This window comes from Xiphophorus couchianus, chromosome 22, assembly GCF_001444195.1.
Source record: "Xiphophorus couchianus chromosome 22, X_couchianus-1.0, whole genome shotgun sequence".
Classification (NCBI taxonomy): Eukaryota; Metazoa; Chordata; class Actinopteri; order Cyprinodontiformes; family Poeciliidae; genus Xiphophorus; species Xiphophorus couchianus.
This window is the reverse complement of record NC_040249.1, coordinates 9,682,182-9,705,679: the sequence shown is the minus strand read 5'-3', so window position 1 is coordinate 9,705,679 and position 23,498 is coordinate 9,682,182. Positions and strand designations below refer to the sequence as shown.

The 23,498-nt window shown below is 36.8% G+C and overlaps 1 protein-coding gene across 2 annotated transcripts in view; it reads left to right on the top strand.

Annotated features, from left to right (window-relative positions):
• LOC114138396 (protocadherin-15-like) overlaps window positions 1-23,498 on the top strand; it is a 175,653-nt gene that overhangs the window by 44,701 nt on the left and 107,454 nt on the right. For both annotated transcript variants that reach the window (XM_028007619.1, XM_028007618.1), the window contains 2 exons: window positions 12,058-12,176; window positions 21,821-21,835. In XM_028007619.1, coding sequence (XP_027863420.1) covers window positions 12,086-12,176; window positions 21,821-21,835 — 106 coding nt within the window. In that variant the 5' untranslated portion in view covers window positions 12,058-12,085. The remainder of the gene's footprint in view (window positions 1-12,057; window positions 12,177-21,820; window positions 21,836-23,498) is intronic.

The following is a 23,498-nucleotide window of genomic DNA, read 5'->3' as shown; positions in this document are numbered from 1 at the left end:
TAACTAGTTGTGATTTTTCTGTTCTGTTTCTCTGACTCCCGTAAGTTTAATATGCTGTGCTTGATTTGTGGGGATTGTCATGGCTCTAATTTCATCCCTGTTTTAACTAATCAACTTCATTCATTCTTTATCATGTAGTCTGACCAACTGCTTCAAAGTAAACCGTCAAATGAAATACACTTCCCCTCCCTGTAATTGAGAACATAATTGACACCTTAGCAACAACTGTGATTCTACTTTAATTTGGCTTTTGTCTATTCAGTTTTTACACAAACTGCTTTTACACAAGAGATTAAGATGAGACTTTTCAAACACATTCATCGCTACAAGTTAGGATATACTACAGGTTAAAAAAAATGTGCTGCGACAATTAGCTCTAATTTAAGCTACAACATGGTAAAGCTAAGACATATGGATCTGCATAAACCTCTTAAGGAAAAATTCAGCCTTTAGTAATTAGATTAGACAGTCTTACCTAACAGACCATCAAATTTAGGTAATTTCATTTAGTGTCATTATGAAGATGTGGGTATTCCATTTTGTCTATAATTTTAAGAAATGGAAGATGATCAACAGAAGTACTTCAATTCATCATATAAATGGGTCAGATTTAAGCAGTTAGGCAAGTTTTAATCTGTAGATTTTGGCGGGATGATGATTGAGTAGATAAACTAAAAAGCACATGATTGATTGATCTTATGATCTTGAATTAAAAGGCTCTACTTAAGAAAAAAAGTGTGTAACATTTTTTTATATAGCATGCTTCTCAGACAGTGCTTTATTTACAAAGGCAGAGCATAAAAATGAAATATCAAGTACTAGTGAATAACAACTCCCTAACTATGATTACAAACTTGATTTGTTTCCAGGCATTGCTTTGTAGATTCATAGAGAAGTTTTAATGTTCTGCGGGAACAAGGGGTGTGATAACACATCCAGCTCACAAGATGAGATGATGCACAATATTAGGATGAGCCAAGAATGTTGTAATCCTTTTCTGAAATCTTAGAATCCCTTTTTTAAGTAAATAGGGTACATATTTTATGCATTACAAATTCTTTTAAACAACGTGTACTCAATAATTTAATCAATTTCTAATCCTTGTTTTATTCTATGTAATCCTGTGGCGCTAATACACAGCCCTACTGGGTACATACTGTTATTCTATGTATGAAAAGGGGGTACAGACTGGTACTCCTTATGTGTGGGGTCTTACCATTTGGTCATAACTTTCATAGTCAGTATTGACAAATGTCTTTTAAAAACTGTTTTTGTTCACCATAATTTTACATATTTGTCGCACAGCAAAGAACATCCTAAAATTTGTTTCTCTTTTTGCTATTGGAACAAGTGTACATTTCTCTGTGAAACAGCAATCCATAAATAAATGCTCGGGATTTGTCATATTCACACTACTCCAGCCTATGACATGACAACACTCAGAGCTCTCTCTCTTATTTTTTATTTTTTTTGTTGCTGCAGGCAAAAATAAAAATAATTGCATAATGGTGTACTTCCATTTCCCACGGTTTTTGCAGTTAAAGTGACCAACCTTAACTTCCTGCATCATAGAGAAGCTAGTAAAGCACACTTTGACACAGGTTGAAAAGTAATAAAAATGTTACGTAATCATACCAACAGAATGAACATGGCATGCATAATGGCTTTTCATTTTTGTGTCAAGTGCACTGAGATTACTGTTTCCACTCAAGGCCACTCTCTCCCATTTCCACAACAGTGTGGTGAACTTACACTCAGGACTCACTCATCTCATAATAGGAATTATATCATCCTGCAGTAGGGAGCACCTGTGGTGTTAGTGACTGAAGACAAACAAGTTGAATTACATTTTAGAGTTGTGTAATTGGGATTTATTAAAGCCAATTACCAAATCTTCAGATGCATATACCATCGATAATTATATGAATATTGATTGCACCTGGCATTTTAGCATGACTTTCATGTTAATATGTATTTAAGTAGAAACGTTTTCCCCGAAACATAATTTAATCAAAATAAGGGCAGCAAAGCATGTCACAGTTGTGCTTTGAACATTTTAAGCTTAATTGGTTGTGATACTTTTGTTGTTCATGCAGTTAAATAAGCACTTTGGATAAAATACTGCAGATTATGTATCAAACAGAACAATGTTTTTAATTATTTTATCAAAGAAGGATCATCACAACAGAAAATGAAAAGCATTTATAGCAAGGCTGTTTAGAGTGTTTTTATTAATGCTACAGTTTTTTTCTTTTATGCTGGTATATATTTTATACAAGTATGAAATACTTTCTTACATATGCACCTAAGAAAGAAATAACAAAAATTAAATTTTCATCAGTATTTACTCATGATGTGAAATTCATATATTTTGTAGATTTAACAGATAATGTTTGATTTATTCCAAGCATTTATTTTGGTATTTTGATTAATTGTGGGTTTAACTGTTGAAAGACAAAATATGTAGAATGTATTTAGTTTTACTCTGCTTGATTAGCCAGCAAACCAGCCTGGTCTAAAACCCAAATAGAATCTGTGGAGTATTGTCAAGAGGAGGAGATACCAAAGTCAATAATACAGACAAATTGAAGGCTATTAAAGGAACCTGAGCTTCCCTAGCATATCAGCACTACCACAGGCTGATCACCTTTATGCCGCCTGCATTGACTCAGTAATTAATTCAAAAGCATCCCTGACCAAGTACTAAGTGCTTCAACTGTACATCACAATAACCTGCACATATTTTTCAGTTGGTTGACACTCCTTTTGGAAAATCTTTTGCTGGTTTTTTGCAATGCTACAAGGCTTAAATCGAGGACAGATGGACACTTGCTTATATACTGTATATACAGTATATATTTTGTTTGTTTGTTTTTGAAGACATTTCACATATCCAGAGGTCTGTCATTTCTGCAAGCTTGCATTTGAGCATCTTGAAGTTGATGAATTACTGTCTAAGCACAGGGAGGCACATTCGTAAATTAGCGATCAGCTCGTTCCCCACCTCGCTGTTTCTGTCTTTTGTTTGGAGTGGGTTGTGCATTTGGTCACATGAAACATGATGGGACTGCTTGTAGAGTTTCTTTGGGATTAGTTACTAAACAGGGTTATATATTCTTGAAAATTGAAACTCCAACCCTCCTCATCGGTTCAGTGTTGGTTTTTTGATTTCGACAAAGACGGCTTTCTTCAGCCCTCTTTCAAACCATCTGTTCTCCCCATCTAGAACATGGACATCATTGCTGCTAAAGGTGTGCAATTTGCTCTTGAGGTGCAAATGTATGGCCAAATCTTGCCCTGAGTTGCTGGCTCTTCTTTGTTGTGCCATGCATTGTTGCAGTTATCTGGTTTCACCAGTTCAAACTTTGTTGCACTGGCCACCGTAACACAAATCCTCTCAGCTTGAGGTTTGGGGTTTTGTCCCTGGATTGAATCAGCCTTTGCCTGAGGGTGTTGGCTCATTTGGGTCTTTTGAACATGCTCCAAGGAGGATGAGGAAAATTGGTAAAGACTCCTGGATAGTTGACTAAATATAATAGCCACCTATCCAGGTGGATTAGGTGCAAGCCCAGTTGCCTTCAATCTAAACCTGTTGTAGTAGGTATGACCTAGATGAGAAAATTTACAGGCCTGTTTCCTGCAATATTGTCATTTTTTGAGAAACTTTTTTTTTTTTGCAGTTTTATGAGTTGATTAAAATAAATACATCAATCTCTTTAATATGACTATCCCTTTGTGAATTGAATGACTGAAATAAATGACATTTTCAGGCATTTTCTAAGCTATTGTAATGCACCTCTAATTACAATGACATGGCCGTAGGTTTGACTGGTTGACTGTTTAGAGGAACCTGCTACTGTTAAAGATCACATGCTTTTCTGTCATTTTGTGATTGTAGTTAACTGAATGTATGTTCCTCCCCCTTTGGGTCAAAGAAGTCATTAAAAATATTCAGTTTAGGGGGAGGTTGTGTCATAAGATGGGGAAAAAAAAAATCTAGTGTGCGATATCTATGTCTCATTTCGTGGTAAACTTTAAGAAGAAAAAAGTATGTTTTCAAAAGACCTGGGCCAGAGGTACGGCACACAAGTTACAGTGTCCTCTCAATCGTCTCTTTGTCTCTGTGACCAAATTGTCTCAGTTAATAGATTGTCTCTCTATCTTTAAACTACAGGTGGGTTGTGGAGATAAACACTGAGGCAGAGAGAGATAAGGCTGTATCAGCAGCGGCTTGTCAGGGAGTTTAGCCTGATCTCTTCTGTTTTTATATTTGAATGCAATCTCCCACTGAATGAAAGCCTTCTGAACTCTCACCCAGCACTAATCAATTCCATCATTAGACTATTGATGTTACTAATTACGTTTATGAGTTGATATGGCTCTTCTGTCCCACACATAATGATGAAAAATGTCTGCCTCCGTAATGTGTATTGTAATTATTTTTCTTGCTTTTTATGGATTTTCTAAACATGAATGCATTTGTTCTAAAGAAGTATCACCTTTTTTCACCAAGTCTTGAGTTACACACCAGAACTAAGGAGACTCAATCATATCGCTGTGATAGATATGTTACGTATTCGATTGTAAGACTGCTGCCAACCTGAGATTGTCTTGCAGTTTGAGGTACGTCGTGGAGTTGAGACACGCTGATTTGTTTCTCTCTTCTACTACCCCACAATAACATCCTACAGTCACTATACCTTTTTGATTGCCTACTTTATGTATAGCACAAGCTCTTGATAATGGATGGCTGTTGTGTAGAGGGCAAAGCACGGCTGTCCACATGCTGAAGTGTTTTAGAGCACTGAACCTTGAACATTAGGGCCAGTGATGTGTAACATGCTGCTGTAGCTGCATGAGTAAGAGGGTGAGGAGGATGCAAATTGAAAGCTGCATAAATGCACTTACAGTATGTACTATTTCTATTCTCAAGTTGGGCTAAAACCTGTAGGTTGTGGTTGGATTGAATTTTTGTGTTTTTATAAACTGTTTACCTACTGTTTTGGTGTACTGTAACAAGGTACAAGGTTAAAAGTCAAAAGTTCTTATGCTAATTAAAATATTAGAGGCTGATTAATTAATTCAACTACAACATGTATTGAGAAATAACCCTTACTATTTCGTAACTATTTGCTTCCACAAGAAGTAACTTGTTTTACGCTTTTGTAAAAGCGTAAAACAAGTTCCGTAAACACACCTTAGGGGAGAACATCGAAGGACTTGACATTAGAAAACCAATTACAATAAAAATGTGTAGCAGCAGGAGCAACCTGATAAAAGCTTGTTTCTGAAATGTTTGTGCGCATATTTTCTGCAGCCATACATACAGTAGATATAAATTGCTAAAATGTAAATGATGGATGTCTGTTTTATATTTTAGCATTTCATCTCAAGATAGACTTTACATTTACAAACCAGAGGACATATTCAAAATCTCTCTTTAATGCTTATTCATATAATATCTAAGATTTTTTTTTTTCATACCATTAGTTAATTTTTTTTATATCTCTAACAGTAACCTTTACATCAACCCTTTAATCAACAAAGAAGGTGATGTCCTGAATACATGAATATATTGTACAGTTTTCTTAATTAAGAAAGACAGAGTTTAATTAATGGATTTTTTGAGTATTACACAGGAAAGTTTAATTCAGACAAAGAAATTGTTTAATTAATGTTGATCCTTGAAATTTACATTAAATATCTGACTAACTGGTCATTTTTAATAAAGAGATCAGTAAAATACACAGGTTAAAGAATCAACTTTATAAGAATTTCATATCAAAGACCATCTCTGTCTGGTAAATTGAAGATGTCAACAAGTCGTCATTACATCACTAATTAAATTATGTGATATTTTCTGTCTGTCACAGTAATTTGCAGCAGTGGCCATGCATCATTACATTAAAATGTTTATATATGTTTATAATTGTTTGCATATATATATATATATATATATATAAGCAAACAATTTACAAAGATCAAGCTTCACCACACTTGTAAACACACGCAAACTAAAAGGAAGTTGAACTCTACGTTGTTGACCTAGGTCTTACAGACCTTTACTAGGCCATTTAGCTTTGAAGATGTACACTATTTCTCTGCTTTCCACATCATGTTTTTCATTGTGATGAAACAGATGGCTGAGTACTTTAAAAAACTTGCTTCTTTTTGCTTCTGTTCTCTTTCTCAAACAACTGCCTTTGAAGTGAAGGAGCACTGCAAAAATGCTCACCTTTGTATTTTTATAAAGTAGAGTAATTTTGTGTGAATACTTTAAAATTGATGGCTTCTTTTTGTAACTAAAAAATACTGTGGCATTATTAGAAGTAGATATGTTGTACTTGTAATCCAAGGGATTTGCTACAGAGTAGAACAACTTTCTTGAAATGTACAGAATTGTGTATTGAACTTTAAACACACAACAGGGTATTTACAACACAGGATATCGGTGCAGAAAAACTCCATCCATCCATTTTCTTACACCCTTGTCCCTAGTGGGGTCAGGAGGTGTGCTGGTGTCTATCTCCAGCTAACGTTCCGGGCGAGAGGCAGGGTTCACCCTGGACAGGTTGCCAGTCTGTCGCAGGGCAACATGGAGACAGACAGGACAAACAACCATGCACACACACACTCACACCTAGGGAGAATTTAGAGAGACCAATTTAAAACATTCATGTTTTTGGACTGTGGGAGGAAGCTGGAGTATGCACACCGAGAACATGCAAACTCTATGCAGAAAGACCCAGGCCGAGAATGGAACCCAAGACCTTCTTGCTGCAAGGCAACAGCTCTACCAATAGCCCCACTGTGCAGTCGTGCAGAAAAACTGATAAATAAAAAGCAGAAATGTTATTAACGATGAGTAAAAAACAGTGCAATCGTTCGTAGAAGAAGGCAACACTTTATTAATGCGGAATGTAGGTTTCATAGTCTCTGCCACAGTCGGCCTCATCACAAGTGAGGATGACTTGGAGCAGAGTACAGACTCCACATTAACAGAGCGTTAACAGATAACGTGAAAAACTGTTTTTTTTTTCATTATTATTGCACTTGTGTTCAAAAACAACTGATAGAAAGAGATTAACACATTTTCATGTCAAATTTCTAAACATTATTGAACCAAAGTGATCTTAATATTGTCTTTGTAGTGTTTTATTTAATACCTCTTGTGTTTATATTGTAAACTTGTTAAATGTTCAGTGTGATGATTTATTTAACTCACAATGAACCAGAAAACTTTTATGATAAGGACAAGATGTCTAAAGGTACATGCAAAGCTCTTCAGTCTCTGCAGCAAGCACGTTATAAACTACAACATAATTATAGAGGCTCAATCTGGTGAGTAATTGAAAGGATATGTCTGAATAAACAGAACTTGTTTATTGTGATAAGCCAGAAGTGCTCTTATAATGATGACTTAAAGCAAGATGATATGATGTTGGAGCGAAGTTAATTTTTTTTTTGTTCTGAAAAGACACAAGAGTTATTTAATAGCGTGTTTACTGTTTATTCAGTATTATGAACCTACAGCTAACATGACCAGATTGTTATGAGCCATTAATAGCCCACGGTTGACAAATATTACTAGCTAATAATTAAAGTGCACCCTTGCACAGAAAAATGTGTACATGAGGTGCTGTTCCTCTCAGAACTGTGGCTTCTTTCAGAAGGGTTTTTAGCCATTTCATAAGACAAAGATGGCTTAAGCATTCAGTGATTGGCGTAACAAATTTTATGTCAACTTGGTCTCAAAATTTCTTGGACCTCAATCCATTTGAGCGTCTTTACTTGATTTGTCACTTTCACTATGCTGTTAATATTTCATGAAATGACTGCAGAGGAAACTTTTCAATTAAGTTTTTATTCAGGAGAAGCTAGGTTCAGTGTGGAAAGGTTTTTCTCTACATCTATTTTGGGATGTTATGCATTAAGGTAGAACAGAGTGGCACAACTTAACTGTTGATGTTGGAGATTTAAAGTGAGCGTTGCTTGTTTTCAGACAGAATCCGTGACAGTCGTTGAAAATTGATTTCCATCCATTATGTGACTCACAAAACGACTCTTGAAAACCTCAGCCATTTTTTGGTTATGTATCTCTTTGAGCACTCTTGAGTTTTCCACTTCATGAAGTTTGCAGGAGGATTCCTGCTGGCCAATGCAAATTGTATACAGTGTTCCCATGTCAACCAGGAGAAGATTTGCAGTAAGCTGCTAGAGGAAATTACTTCTCTCTTCAGGGTGGCTGGTTGTTCTAGGTCTGACTTTTCTCTAGTGAAAGGGATCAAAGCAATCATGGTTGGCCCTCTTAAGAAAGATAGATGTACAAATGTGAAGAATCAAATCTGCTTCAAAAGAGAACACCACTGGGAGACTGAGAGATGAGAGGGCAGCGAGTGAATGGGAAACCAGTGTGAAATCGCTCTTGTTGCCACACCACAAGAGAAGAGAACATAGCAGTCTCCTGCTGTTCAGAGTTCTCACAGAGTATATCAGTTCATAATGTGCTTGGGTGTATGTCAGGCAAGAGTTTGAAGCAAATAAGCACTTATTGGGACAAAACAATATCTGATTTTTTTTATTTTATTAGTATTTTTACAGTAAAAACATCTGTTGTTATGATAAAGACAGAATATTAACAGTGAGAATGTTCCTACTTTCAAACAGATGTTTGGTTTCTATTTATGATTTTAAAACGATTAAATATTAACTTAATGCAGACTTTGACATTTTCTTTTCTTTTCTTTTCTGAGATATCATAAGAATAAGCTGTGCACAAATGAACATCCGTCTGATCTTTCTGACAGACAAACAGAAATCAAACATGTTATCTGAGTTTGTATATTGACTTTTTTTCCTGAATATACACTGAGGCCTGTGTGTGCCCACAACTGTCTCCAGCTTTTGCTTCAGTTTACTCTCACTGGTCTTAGGATGTGCAGCTTGATCTGAAGGTTTTCAGCTTGACTGGACATGACTAGGAAATGTCTAATTAACTACAGATAATGCAGACGCTGCTTCTTATTTTCATTTGCAGTGACTTTCAAGACGCACTTAATACGTTTCCAAGTTTATCTTATTTATAGGCCTGTTCAGCTTTTTTCTGAATATTTCAATTTTGCTTGAAAAAATCACCACCTCCTAAAATAAAAATAACAATCAGAACAATAGCTTTGACAGTTTAAGAAACAATTATTTCTGGTTCTGCTAATGTAATTGTGTATAATGAGAACAGTTGTAATAAAGCTATCTATAAGTTCTTTTGCAGTTTTTGATTTGACAGCCCGGCTTTCGCTAAAACATCTAACACTAAATGTTGTAAAAGTGTTTGTTGTGAAGAATATTATACTTTTTTTCTGTTCTGATTTTTCATAGACTAGTACAAGCATAACCAGTGCAAGTAATTTTGCTTTTCTGGCCAGCTTGATTTAAATTTACTGAAAGGCTGTGGCAGCAAAATAACAGTTTCTCACAATATTAAAATACAATGAGCTCCAGGCTAATTTTCTACTTTAGTCTTTGAGCTACACAAAAAGTTCCAATGTAGGATCTACACATGCATCTTGCTAATCTTTGGAATGATGCCAACCTGAAACACTTGCAGTAGAGCAAAACTTTTTTGTCTGTTACATAAAGTTGGATATATGACCTCTACTTTATTTTCAGTATATTAGGCTGTATTGATTTTCAATAGCAAAAAAAAAAGGCCAACAGCAGATATGTCTCATCCTGTTTGCGTTTCTGTATCAGCCAAGAACTCTATTTTCAGAAGTAGAGGCACATTTCCTTCAGATAATCTTCCATAAAGCTTTCTCACTTGATTCCTGAGTGTCCTGGTGGGATTTTCCAGACATTGTTCAGTGTTTGTATAAAAATATGGCTGAAGTGAAACAAAGAAGTAAATTTTCATTTGAAATGAAGTGCTGATAGCCCTCAAAGCATCTTTGATTTTGTCAAGTCTGGTTTGATATGAAGGCAGTGATGCTTGTGAGTGGCCTGTGGTTCTCATCCAATCGGAATGTGGCGTGAAAGCTGATTTCTTACCTTATCGCCTGCTTACAAAAGAAATCTCGTGAGAAAGTGTGACATCAAACACTATAGACAGATAGAAACGCCTTCATTCCTCATAAAGTGGCCTTCCTCCATAGCTCATAGAATCAGATGCACTATGCTATTCTACATTCTGTTTTTTTTTTTTTTCTTAATCCTCTGCATGTGTCTTTACTTTCAATCTAGTTTTGCAGTGTGGTTCATCACAATGTGCAGAAAAAAACATGGCATCAGTGCTGCATGTCCTTCTTTCAAATACAGGTTTGTTGCCTCGTATGTGCAGTTTTTGCTTGGGATTTTGAGCACTAGTAAGAATGTTATTCTTCAAATGTATTCTTCTGATCAATAAATAATACTTTTATCTTTTTGACTTACAAGAAAGATAGGTAGATTTTTCATGTGGAATTACCTCTTCTACAAATAATTACAAGTTGCACACAATCTTCCAAAATGGTGTTTTTAATCTTAGTGTATTCTGCATGTATTTTTACATATTTCTATGAAGTTTTTGTTTGCCACTCTTTCTCTTTCTGACACGTTTGTCCAAATTTGTTTAATTATTAATACTCTGAGTCCTTTCAGAAGTCTGATCTTAGATCTGGTATTTTCTTCAAACTCTGGTTGAGTCTGTTCTATGTTAAACACAAAAAACAGTCATATTTACTACGTTTTCTGCTAAGTGGTAATTGTTTGCTAATTGGAGCAAGCAATGCCAGGCTGTGATGCCTTGTAGCAAACCTATTGCTCTTGTTAAGCATCAGCTAACTGTAGCCATCAGTAGCAAACTGTTATATAATGATAATAAGAATACGCATTTTATTTTGGTGTCCTTCAAGACCTCTAATTACACATTACAAGAAAAACACACAAAACAAGAATACAAGTTCATCTAAAAATTAGACTTACTATGCACTTGATTAAGTTTGTCTTGGCACCACAGTATTTATGCAAAACATGGTTGAATTTTTAGCTGAATTTGTTTCTCTTGAAGCATCCTAAAATGACTGTTTTGTGATTTTCTGCTTGTATAAAAACAATTTGAAATTAACTGATGTGAAGTAAATTAAAGTAAAGTAAAAGGTTGTGCTGAATGTGCACTACGTGAGATCAATCATGTTTTCCGTTTGTCAAAGAGACGTGAAAAAATTGGCCATTTGCTCACCGAAGGGGAAATTGTTTTCCATAATGGAAAAAGCAAGATGATCATAATACCAACAAAATGTACAAACTGTGAACTTTAGATAAACTTCCCTACCTGTGGAACAGTAATGAAGAAATGACTGCATTTTTTTAAGTGAATAATTTGAAAATGAAAACAATCGTGGGCTGCACAGTGGCGCAGTTGGTAGCACTGTTGCCTTGCAGCAAGAAGGTCCTGGGTTCGATTCCCGGCCGGGGTCTTTCTGCATGGAGTTTGCATGTTCTCCCTGTGCATGCGTGGGTTCTCTCCGGGTACTCCGGCTTCCTCCCACAGTCCAAAAACATGTCTGTTAGGTTAATTGGTCTATCTAAATTCTCCCTAGGGGTGTGTGATGTGTGTGAATGGTTGTTTGTCCTGTATGTCTCTGTGTTGCCCTGCGACAGACTGGCGACCTGTCCAGGGTGTACCCTGCCTCCCGCCTGGAACGTAGCTGGAGATGGGCACCAGCAACCCTCCCGACCCCATTAGGGACAAGGGTGAACAGACAATGGATGGATGGATGGATGGAAAACAATCATTGGGTTTATTCTTTTAGTAAGTATTTTAGACGCAAGTTCTTTCTCAGAAAACATAAAAAATCAATGTATAAACATCAGTGAAATTGGCGAAGGAGATTAATCTCTTTTAGAGAAAATATTGACCCAATGAAAATGCTTTTTTGGTAAGATCTGCACCAGGGTTCTATCTTGTGTATTAGTCACATCTGTGCAAGCGAAAAGCCTTCAGGGTGTGCTGATACATGAATGGTGTAAAATGTTTTCTCTTTTTTTTTCATTTTCATTTTTTTCTCTCTTTGCTCCATCCAGGTGGGCAGGCAATAAGGCTTGACAGAAGATGCGACGGGGGCGGTGGCTTGTCAGATGGCTGGGGACCGGAATGGCAATCCTCGCTTTGCTTACCCACAGCTGGGGCCAGAATACAGAAGGTATGAGCGGCCTGTACCTACTCCATCATTCTCTGGCTTCTCATTTTTCCACATTGCAAAGAGGAAACACGCAGAATGTGTAAAGTAATTCTTATTTTCTCTGTAATATGACCTGTTTTTATCTCCCACTGGCACAATCTGTTGTTTTTGGAAAATGATTCGCCAGAAACTGGTGCTGTTCTTTGTGGATACGTTTGGAAAATCGTTCTAAAATTTTGGGAGGTAGAAGTCGCTACTTACAAATTCTGAGAAATAAATACAGCATAAATTATGCTATTAATATAGAATACGCTGCAGATAAAGCCAGTTATTTTATTTCACTTGTTGAAGTTGAAGAGGTTCACAAAATTTGATGTAGAGACCACTGAGAAGTCAAACAATCCCCCAACACTGTACAAAGTTGTGCTATGAAAAGTACATCACTCGTACAAAATCCTCACCATCGTCTTATCCAAAACTTTAAAAAGTCATTATTTAAAGGATGAGTTTGAATTCAGCTTTTTTTGCTTCAAGGTTCACTGATCACAGAGGATTCTCTTTGAATATTTTAGGTTTTCATGCTGAGACTGCAATTTTTAATCTTCCAGTCTCAGCTCAGTGAGTTTGTGGCAAGTGCCAGTTAAAAGCAAACTCCAACTGGATGAGATTGACATTTTTTGCTTAAACACAGGGGCGGCCCAAAGCTGCACACAGAGTGAGATATGCCAGAATCTCTTACGTGAATGGCAATATTGTCACTTATCTACTCTCTCAAAACCTTATGCTCTTTTGTTTTAAAACTGTTTCATTTAGTCTTTCCTTGCTTGGCTTCTTTGAATGTTTCACAGGTTGAAAACACTTAGATTAGAGCTATACTTGCTGAATAGTTTATAAGATAGGGTTTAGACAGCACTTAATATCCACATTACACTATTTTGCCTCAGTCTTGCTGTCTCTCTCAGTATTGTGGCTGAGACACAATTTTTCCACGTGTCTTATTTTTTCAAATAGCATCATTTTCCCATGTGTCTTGTTATATTTTTCAAATACAGTCTGGTGACAAGTTAAACCTCCCTCCTACAGATTTTTGTGGACATTAAAAAATATTGTAACTGAGATACCAGACATGGACAACTGATAAAGAACAGCTGCAAGTGCTAGTTTAAATGATATAGCAATGACCTAATATATTTCTATGCTTTGCAGAGGCTCTTAATGCACTGATAAAGTTAAACTCACTTCGACATACTAAATGCTTGAAGCAGGTGACAGCTGTCTGATCTACAACCTACATGATTCAGCTCATAAACATTTGATAACTTACGGGTGCTCACTGACCACGTATAAAATATTGAACTTTGATCACCTGTAGCAGGTCATTGAGTACGGAAAAAGAATAAAGGATATGGTGATGTCACTGCAAAAAGTAAGTGACTTTGTCCTCATGTCACTTACAAAATGTGAAACATCTCCTTAATGCAGGGTTGCCCAAAATCGGTACTCGAGGGCCGGCATCCTGCACGTTTTAGTTCTCTCCCTGGTAGTACCAACAACCTTTTCAACATGTCAGTGTTCTTCTTAGGCCATCTAACGAGCCATCATTGGATCCAGGTGTGCTAAACCAGGGAGAGAACTAAAAAACGCAGGATGCCGGCCCTCGAGGACCAACTTTGGGCACCCCTGCCTTAATGTCTCAACATTTTAACTTATGTCAAATGTGTGTTCAGGTATTCCATTATTCATAGAAAGGCATGAGTGTGACCATGACTTAATAATCATTTACAGTGATTTACCATTTCTTAATACTGGTTTAAGTTTCTGAGTATATGTCTTTAAAAGGAGGACAAAAGAGGAGTAAAAAGTGTGTGGAAGAAAAAAAACTGTTCAAGCACTGCTGTATTTTATTTTATTTTTTTCATTTTTCAGGCCATTTATTGGTTGATAATTGGTGTCCTCACACATTTCGATCTTTAATCTGGAAGCCCAAATTACCCACAATTCCATAGTCAGACTATGAAGAGTGTGGGTCTCTGATGGTGAATTTTCCACTCAACATCAGCTGGGGCTGGCTGAAAAGCGTTGCACGGCAACAGATCCTCACACAGGACACAAGTGATGCTGATCCAAAATGCTAAAGATCACAGACTGACAAAAGCACAGATGAGAAAGAGAAGAAAGAATAAAATAGGCATATATCACAACTGACATAATCACTGCAATGTTTACCAATATAGTGAAGGAAAAATTATACTTGTTCTTTTGGATAAAAAAAACCGTAAAGCTGTGAAACGGATATTTGTGTTAATTTCCTTCCGGTCTGATACATTTAAATAAAACATAACCACCCATCTTCATTAGTGACCAAACAAGTAAACAGGATTCACCTGTGTTTAATTTTACCTCAGAATAAACACAGCTGTTCTGTGAAGCCCTAAGAGGTTTGAACAGCGTTGTAGTCGTCACTAAATACAGGACAATACTGGAGGAAAACCTTTTAGAGGATGACTTGAAACAGGCGTAAAAGCTTGACCCTCAGGAGGACAGTGATGCCAAATGGTCAGATCTGCAGAGTAATGATTTGAATTGTATCCATGTGTCCAAATGACCCAGTCAATCTTTAGAACATAAATCAGATCAAGTACCTGTGTTACGACTTGGAAATTAGTATCTACTGATACCATCCATCTGACTGAGCTTAACCAATTTTGCTAAAAAGAACAGGGACATCTTTTAGCCTCACCAGTATAAAACTGGTGGAGACACACTCCACAGCAACAGCTGTAATTGGAGCAATTGGTAGCTCTTCAAAGTGTTGAATTCTTTGTGATAGTGTCACATTACATCACACTAAAACGCATAAGTCTTTGATTGTAAGTTAAAATAATTATGAATGCTTTTTATAAAGAACTATACTTAGGCCAGTGTTTCTCAACTCTGGTCCTCAGGGACCACTGCTCTGTTTGGAGTTTCCCTTCTGCCAAACACCTGGCCTGAATAAGTGGGTGATTAACAGGCTTCTGCAGCACTTAATGGTATGCAGCAGCTAATGCTATCATTTGAGTCGGATGTGCAGGAGCAGAGACACATCTAAAATATGCAGGGCACTGATCCCTGAGGACCACTGGCCTGACTTGGTCTCTCATAGATCTAATCGGTGTGAATAATCAGAAGTAATGTATTCATGCTTATTAGAATAAATCAGTGGGAATCTGATTGTCCAGGACAATCTGGACAAGTCACGTTTGCAGAATTACAGGCCGATTTCCAACATTTCATTAATCTGCAAAATTATTGCAAAAGTTGCTAATGTTTAATTTCAAATGAATCACCTTTTTCTCTGAGTAACATTTTGATTATGCATCAATATCTAACTATTTCCCAATAAGCAATGAAATAGACAAATCCTAATCTTTTTTTTGTGACTTTAAGTCCAGTGTTTTATAGCACTTCATCAGTGACTAATGAAATATTTAAATCCATCCCAATGCTTGACAGAGGGACACACTGTATCTATACATGCAAATCTCCCACTCCACAAATCCAGATGTCACCCAAATCCACGTACACTCACAGGTGCTTAACTCCGCTTAGCAGTATCTGGGATTGTGCATTAGTTAATGTGGTTGTGGACACTTCTGCCATCAGCCTTCCCTTTCAGTCTTCCTCCATCTCGAGCCAATCCTTCCCAGCCTTTCACATCTGCACTTCTATTCTGACCCACAATAGTTTGTCTATTTTTGGGATTGTCTGATCAGGAGCCAGATGTGCAGACTGTGTCTGACAGCAGCTGTTGCAGTCTGTGGGGTGGGGGATGCAGTGGAGAAATGAGGGGAGGAGGAGGGGTTTTTAATCTGTTTGCCACCAGGCTGTAATCAGGCTCTGGGCTTTACAAAAAAGGAGGGGGAGAGGGAGGACACTGTTGTGAAGTGTGACCCGCCTGTGGTGTGTTCCAACAGGCCCATCCTGGAACACAGTGTGTGCGTGCTGATCTGTGCACTTAAACTGTGATTGCAATATTTGCCCTGCGCTCTGTGTGGTTTCCCTATAGGGGAATAAAGGGAGCGGGGCAATGAGGGGGTAATCTTAACTGGGAAAGTGGAATCTGCCCAGGAGAAATGTAAAGTATACCCTCTGTACATTATTTGCCACTAATAATTTACATCACATCATTTTATCATTTCCACCTTGGTCTCTGAACCAATATCAATTCAATAATTATCTACAAGAACATATAGTTGGAGTCAGAGAAGTAATGCATCTTCTTTTTCCTCTATATAAAGACCCAGTTTAAAAATCAGGAGTGACCCAGGCTGTCTCCATAGCCTCATTATTAACTGTCTTTTATTAAAAAATTGGAACTATTTAGAGAGGTTATTTCGACTTTGAGAAGAACAATGCATAAATACTTCAAAAACTCACATTTTGCAAACACTGGTTGGGTTTTAGCATTAGCTGCATTATGTAGGCGTTAAGCAAGCTGGATGATGTTTCCCTTGAATAAATCCCTGAACTCTGTCACCAGAGCCGCATGACTGAATTCACACAACTGTCATTTATGCTACAGTACTGCTGCGGTACAACTGAGGATGACTATCAATCAATCAATCAAATTTTATTTGTATAGCACATTTCAGCAGCAAGGCATTTCAAAGTGCTTTACATCATTACAAACACAGAAACAATGCAACATAGAATCAATAATCAAAACACGACATTAAGTCAAGTTCCATCAATAAATTTGTAATTGATTACATTTCAAATACAATTCTAAACATGTGGGTTTTTAGTTGAGATTTAAAGGAAGTCAGTGTTTCAGCTGTTTTACAGTTTTCTGGAAGTTTGTTCCAAATTTGTGGTGCATAGATGCTGAAAGCTGCTTCTCCTCGTTTGGTTCTGGTTCTGGGGATACAGAGCAGACCAGAACCGGAAGACCTGAGAGGTCTGGAAGGTTAATACAACAACAGCAGATCTTTAATGTATTGTGGTGCTAAGCCGTTCAGTGATTTGTAAACTAACAGTATTTTAAAGTCTATTCTTTGAGCTACAGGAAGCCAGTGTAGGGACTTTAAAACTGGTGTTATGTGCTCTATCTTCCTGGTTTTAGTGAGAACGCGAGCAGCAGCATTCTGGATCAGCTGCAGCTGTTTGATTGATTTGTTGGACAGACCTGTGAAGACGCTGTTGCAATAATCAATACAACTGAAGATGAACGCATGGATGAGTTTCTCTAGATCTGGCTGACTAATGATCACTGTCTAAGCTATGCATGTTGAACGTTTGTTCAGAAAATAGAATATTGTTAATATTCTTAACTTAATTGATATAGGACAAGTCTGATGCAATGTCAAAAAGTAAGGATAAAACGTTGTCTGTTTATGCAGCAGAAGAGTGTCTGGCTTAAGAACAGTCTTCAGTCGTACATTTGACTGCATATCTACCGTTTAAAGTTTTTCTTGAAATGGTGACTAGCCAGCCAGATTAGCAAGGCAATGACCTTTTGATGCTTTTCCTCATTGTTGATGATGTCGGTGGCCATTTTATGAACAGCTTTCATCAATAGACAGTAAACAAACTTTTCAATGACTTCTTAATTGTCTGTGCTGAACCTGTGAGAAAGACAAATACACTCCACTTTGCTCTATTGACTTGGAAATAACTTTGCATTTTCTAAAGATAAGCTTTTTTTCATTGCTAGATTAAACTGACAGATATTATTTGACAGTAGAGCCTTCAGTCTTTTTTTCAAACCTGTGCCATCGTATTAGTGAATTACATGGCACATCTTTATTTAACATCTTAGAAAATTCTCAGTTACAAAAATGGTCAAACTTTGTTTAGATAAATATACAGAAACTCTGTTCAGAGAAATAAAGTGACTAGATCCAGAAAAATATGATTTGTATCCAAATAGGCAGGTAGAAATTATCATTAAGTATGAATAATTCAAAAATATTTTTGAACTGTTGAACTTTCCATAAACAATATTGTATGCCTAAAGCATTTCTGCATATTTAAAGTAGTCAAAGGTGTTTATGGAAGCTGCAAAACACCTGAACCTGCCTTTTTATTCATGGGACCATGAAGTCCAGTGAATGGTGGACTCGAGAGATGCACTGTTTACAAACAAATCTAGCTACCTTCCACGATGTAAGCCTGGCTAATAAGTTACCTTGTTGAAAATCTACAGACCTCAGTGAGTGGCGATGCAGTACTGCTAGAGTTTTGCTATTATAATATTCAGATTTTTATTATTTCCAATTTGTTACACCAGCACTGGCACATTTTTGAAGAATGCATTTTTTCTAAGAGTAAATGTCATGTACATTTTGTGATAATTGTTTCTGTGTGTAACTTTGATATTTTGTTGAATGGTTTTTGCAAAAAAAGAATTTTTTTTACAAATTCCTTCAGACTCGGTACAGTGATTATTTTTTCTTTTGATAATGTTTAGCAATCCCCAGCAGTGGTGAAGTTTGCAGTAAAAATTCTACTGAAGGTTTTCCAAGATTGACTGTTCTCCATCCCATAGAGCATATACTTCACACTTGGTTTCCCTTCCATAGAAGGCAACCAGCTTTATCCTGGCGTTTCACCATCTCTCACAAAGACATACACAGACAGGCTTGATTGATGTGAACTCGATTGAGTTGTAAGGCCTGAAATAGGAGAGCTGTAGTCCCACCGTGCTTCACACAAGTTGGATACTTCTCACCTTCTGGCACTATCGACTGTTAATGCGCAGCACAAATGTATTTGTACAGCACAGGTGGGATAAAGAGCACAGTCAGGTTGGTCCTTGTTAGCGCTTGGTGGCTGCTTTCAAATGTGCTGGGGATTAAAAGGTGCAAGTCAGGCTAGATGAGGTCAAGCTGTCTCCTGTTGCTGCAGCACTGAATGAGACATGAGACGGCTTCTGTTTTATTTGCAGTTCAGAGAAACCTTCAAGTTAAAAAGTAGCATGCAGTCTAAGCTCAGAACACGATCAAGATGAGCTTTGTAGATTGTCACAGGTGTTGTTACTCTATCTATTTCCATAATTCTAAGTTTTTTACTCCCATTTTACCATCAATCCATTTGTTTGTTCACTTATTCATTCATTCACCTTATCCTATCAAACAATAGATGGTTTCATCAGTCAGTGTGTGATGAGCAGGGCACGTCTTGTTCAGATGACCAGTCCATCACACAGGAACATAAAATCTCCATGCAGAAAGTTAACATAACAAGGAATTAAGGACTTAAGGGGCTAAGAAAGGAATGAATGAAGGACAAAAGGAAATGTGGACAAAGAAATTTGTAACTACAAATATTTTTCTATACTCTTGATGCTTTTTTAAATTTTTTTATTTTTTACAATTATCCAGCAGAAATCCAACTCCATATGTTTCCAATCTCTATGCAGACCTAAGTATATACGATACAATGGCAAACATCAAATATAACGTCCCATTATGCTGAAAAGCATCTTAAATAGAATACATCACTTGTTGTTAAAAGCTTTAAATATGTCAAGCAGTGGGAATGTGAGCATCAGTTTTTGCTTTGAGTTTTTGTGTATGTATTCACATGCAGTGCTCTGATCATAGTATACGCCTGCTGTCACTGCAAATGGAGGTGCTATTCTTTATCTCTGCTTGGTTCTTCCTCTTTTCTTGGAACCTGACTCCTCAGATATCTCTCCCCTACTGCCACGACTATCACTTAAAATCTACACACACCTTTGCGCACATCCAAAACAGATCATATGATCCTCTAAAAAGATGTGAGTGCAGGAAACTCTTATGCCCTGTACACTCACATACACATGCATGCTCTTGGGTTCGCAAAGATTTTTTTCAGATCAGACTTGCAGAGTTCTTTTTTTTTTTTTTTCTATTTTGCTTGTTTGTGACTCAGATTTCAAGGTGTGACCCACTTCCTCTGTTCATCATGTTGCTAATGTGGGAGACTCCATTTCCTTAGCAAAGAGGTATGGATTTTCTAATTGCTCCAAAATTGTTGACTGAAAATTAACAGTGCACATGTCCTAAGGAGCTTTTAAAGATGGATGTATACATATGGAAAACAACTGTATGTCTCATTTCATTGCAAATATTTAGCACAACAGCATCCTAACATACAATCATATAAAATGTAAATTTTTCAATAAATTTGTTTCAAATAATCTACAAATTTGAACATTTCTTAAGGCTGTCACATCCAAAACCTTTCCTCTGAGCATTATGTGCTTCTAAAACATGGCTCATGGGTATGTATATTTAATGAGAAAACTATCCTGTTATGCACCTACTAACAGGTGCACTGTTGCACAACTAAGGTCTGCGACAGAAGGTGGGTGTGAAATACTAGACCGGTGGTTGTTGATGTGTTGTCCTGCCCATCTCTGATAACATGTAATCTAAGATGACCCAACTTGGTAACAAGCCTCACAAAGTTCAAAATGTTTGAAAGAGCATTTTAGGAAAAGAGACAATTTGTGTATAATAACAATTACTTTATTGACAAAATGTGTGTTTCTTGATTGAATGTTTTAATGAACGTCTGCTGTAGAATCTATTTCAAACAAAAGGAAATAGCAATGTCAAGACACCCGTTGACCAAATCTTTGAGCTACTATCACACAGTTTCTTATCATGCCACATGTTTTTGTGCATCTAAAAATGTATTTGATTTTTGTCTGCTTTGACCTCGTTAATTATAGTGAATATATATTGTAAAAAGATGTGTAAAATTTACACTGTAATGCTGAACAGGTCATGATCCCTTTGGCATAATCCTAATTCTATTATCCGATCATTTTGGATTGGAAATTGTTTATACATAGTCTGAGGGCCCCCAAGGGATCAAATAATTATTAGTAAAAATAATCTTAAAATAGGCTTCCTTCTTTGGGGTGAGCAGTATATGACTTTTATATATATATATGAAATAACTAAATAAACAGTTTGTTAAATCTGTCAGTATGTAGTGACAGTATGGCCTACCAATTTATTCTGTTTTTCCTCTTTTGTCACACATGTAGAAAACCTCACATTTGGACACTTCCTAATAAAGATTTATTCAACTCTGTATGCTGAATGGTGAAAGTGGCTTTTCCAGCAGGACAGTCGGACCTAATGTAGCGTATTCAACTGGTACTCACTGATACATCTTGGGGGCCCTTATAGATTTACCTTTCAACTTTAAGTGGTCAAGACATCATTAGGTATAAAAAATTAACAAACAAATAAGCAAGATAAAATATAACACATTTTATCTTCATATTGTAGCACAGTGTGAAGGTAACAACCTTCTTCCAATATATGTGGCTTCTACCACAGATGGGTGTGTTAACAGAGTCACATCATTCATATATGTGACGGGACTTTATCTTTAACAAACTACTAAGATAAATGCTGTAACAGCATCTTAAAAGCTACCATTTTTGGATTGCTTAATATTTTTCCTCTAAAATCTCAATCCCTGTTTAACATTTTCTCTGCTTATAACATCTCTCCTTCTCTTTTCCTTAATATCACTGTATTCTTGCAAGGACTTTTTTCTCTTTTTTTTTCCTAACTTCAAAGCTGTTTCTTAAATGTTTGATGTTTGTTTTTTTATTTTATTTTCCTTTTTTCCTTCCTGCTCTCCTTCCCTCTGGCTAAACTGTGCTCTGACTCCTTCAGACTGGCAGTATGAGGGTAAGAGGGCAAGATTATTTTGTCTGTTTTCCCTTTGTTTTATTAACTTGGGTATTTTGCTGTTTTCTTCTTGCGTTTCCCCCCCATGCTGAAAGACATGTAATCCCAAGCATTCCTTACATCAGCAAAGTTACCTTTCAGTGCTTGTTTATATAGAATGACATGTCCCACCCCCTTCACTGCCCCATCTGGTGCCGTTTGTCAAGCTGCCATCACCTGTGTCCCAGGTGCTTATACCATCTAGCTGTTGTGACCTCCATCTGCAAAGCTTTTCACCCTCTTGTTCTGTTCACAATGTTGCCTTGTGCTTTTCACCGCCCTTTGTCTAGTTACCCGAGTTGTACAGTCAGTTACTCTTGATGATGCAGCTACAGGACTTATTGATTGCACTTGCTGTAAGAGGATCCATCTGTGTGACAGGAAGATGCTCAAACAGTTCTTCGAGGTGTGCAGTGTGAATCATGAGCTGTTATGCAGATTACATGACACTTTAAAATGACTTGATAACAATACTACATCACATTAACATATAAAAAATATATTTTTACTTGAATTTGGGAGTTATCTCTCCCGTAATACTCAAACGCTAATTGAATACCATTTTTATGGACTACAGCTGTATTTGCTTAACCCTCCTGAAATATAAATCAACGTGCAGAAAACAAAAACAGATGCTCGTTTTACAAGTTTACAAGTTATAAAACCTTCCTTGTTAATTATTGTTTTGTGGGAAACTGTGCATAAACACCTATTAAATTGCCTTCACTGTCTGTAGTATCCGAAAATAAACAGAAACTGCTTGCAATTCTCACAACTCTGTGAATCTCCAAATGCTATGTTACATTTCTTAGAAATACATCTGTCTGTGATCTTATTATATGTTAATATTTACAAGATGATTCTTGTTTGTACAAGTGGTGCTTATTGCAAATCTCAAAATGGGCAGAAGAAAAATATATACATTTGAAAATTACCCAGTGCCAAGTTCCAGGCTGTTACTCCACGTGATTTATTGAAATCTATGCCGTTTACATTCTTTAACACACTGTGACCTTTCATTGCAGCATACACTACATGTTGACAGTTTGGGTTGCTTCAGTTCCTTCACTCTCACAGATATTTTAACCCTGAGCAGAGCTTCTATGAGATAGCAGTAATATGTTTCTCCCAAACAGGTTTAGCTCAGTTTACAAAGCTACCGTGGTGATCTGACAGCATGTCACCTAAAGTACTCATAGATGTATCCTTTGATTCTAAAGATTCTGCATATTTGTCTTGACACATACTCGCCTTGCTCCTGCTGATAGTGTTTACAACCACAGCTCTATTTTGATATGAATCTTTCACAATGTTGTTCTTATCATCTTTAGGGTGATTCTAGGTAATTATTTGCAGATAGGACACAAAAACCCTCTATTTTTAAATTGATAAAGTTTAATATGTTGATTTTAAGATGCACTAACCAGAGCTCCCTCTGGTGCACATTTGGCGTTGGTAAATAATACAGTGGACACAGCTGGTCACATGATACAGACAGATAGTCCAGGGAGTGTCTCAGTTACTGCTATTGTCAGTGACTTTTAAAAAGTTGAAAAGGTCTTAGAGCGTCTTCTTAGCAGGAAATCAAGGTGTAATCATTAATATAATGCCCAAGAACAATAAT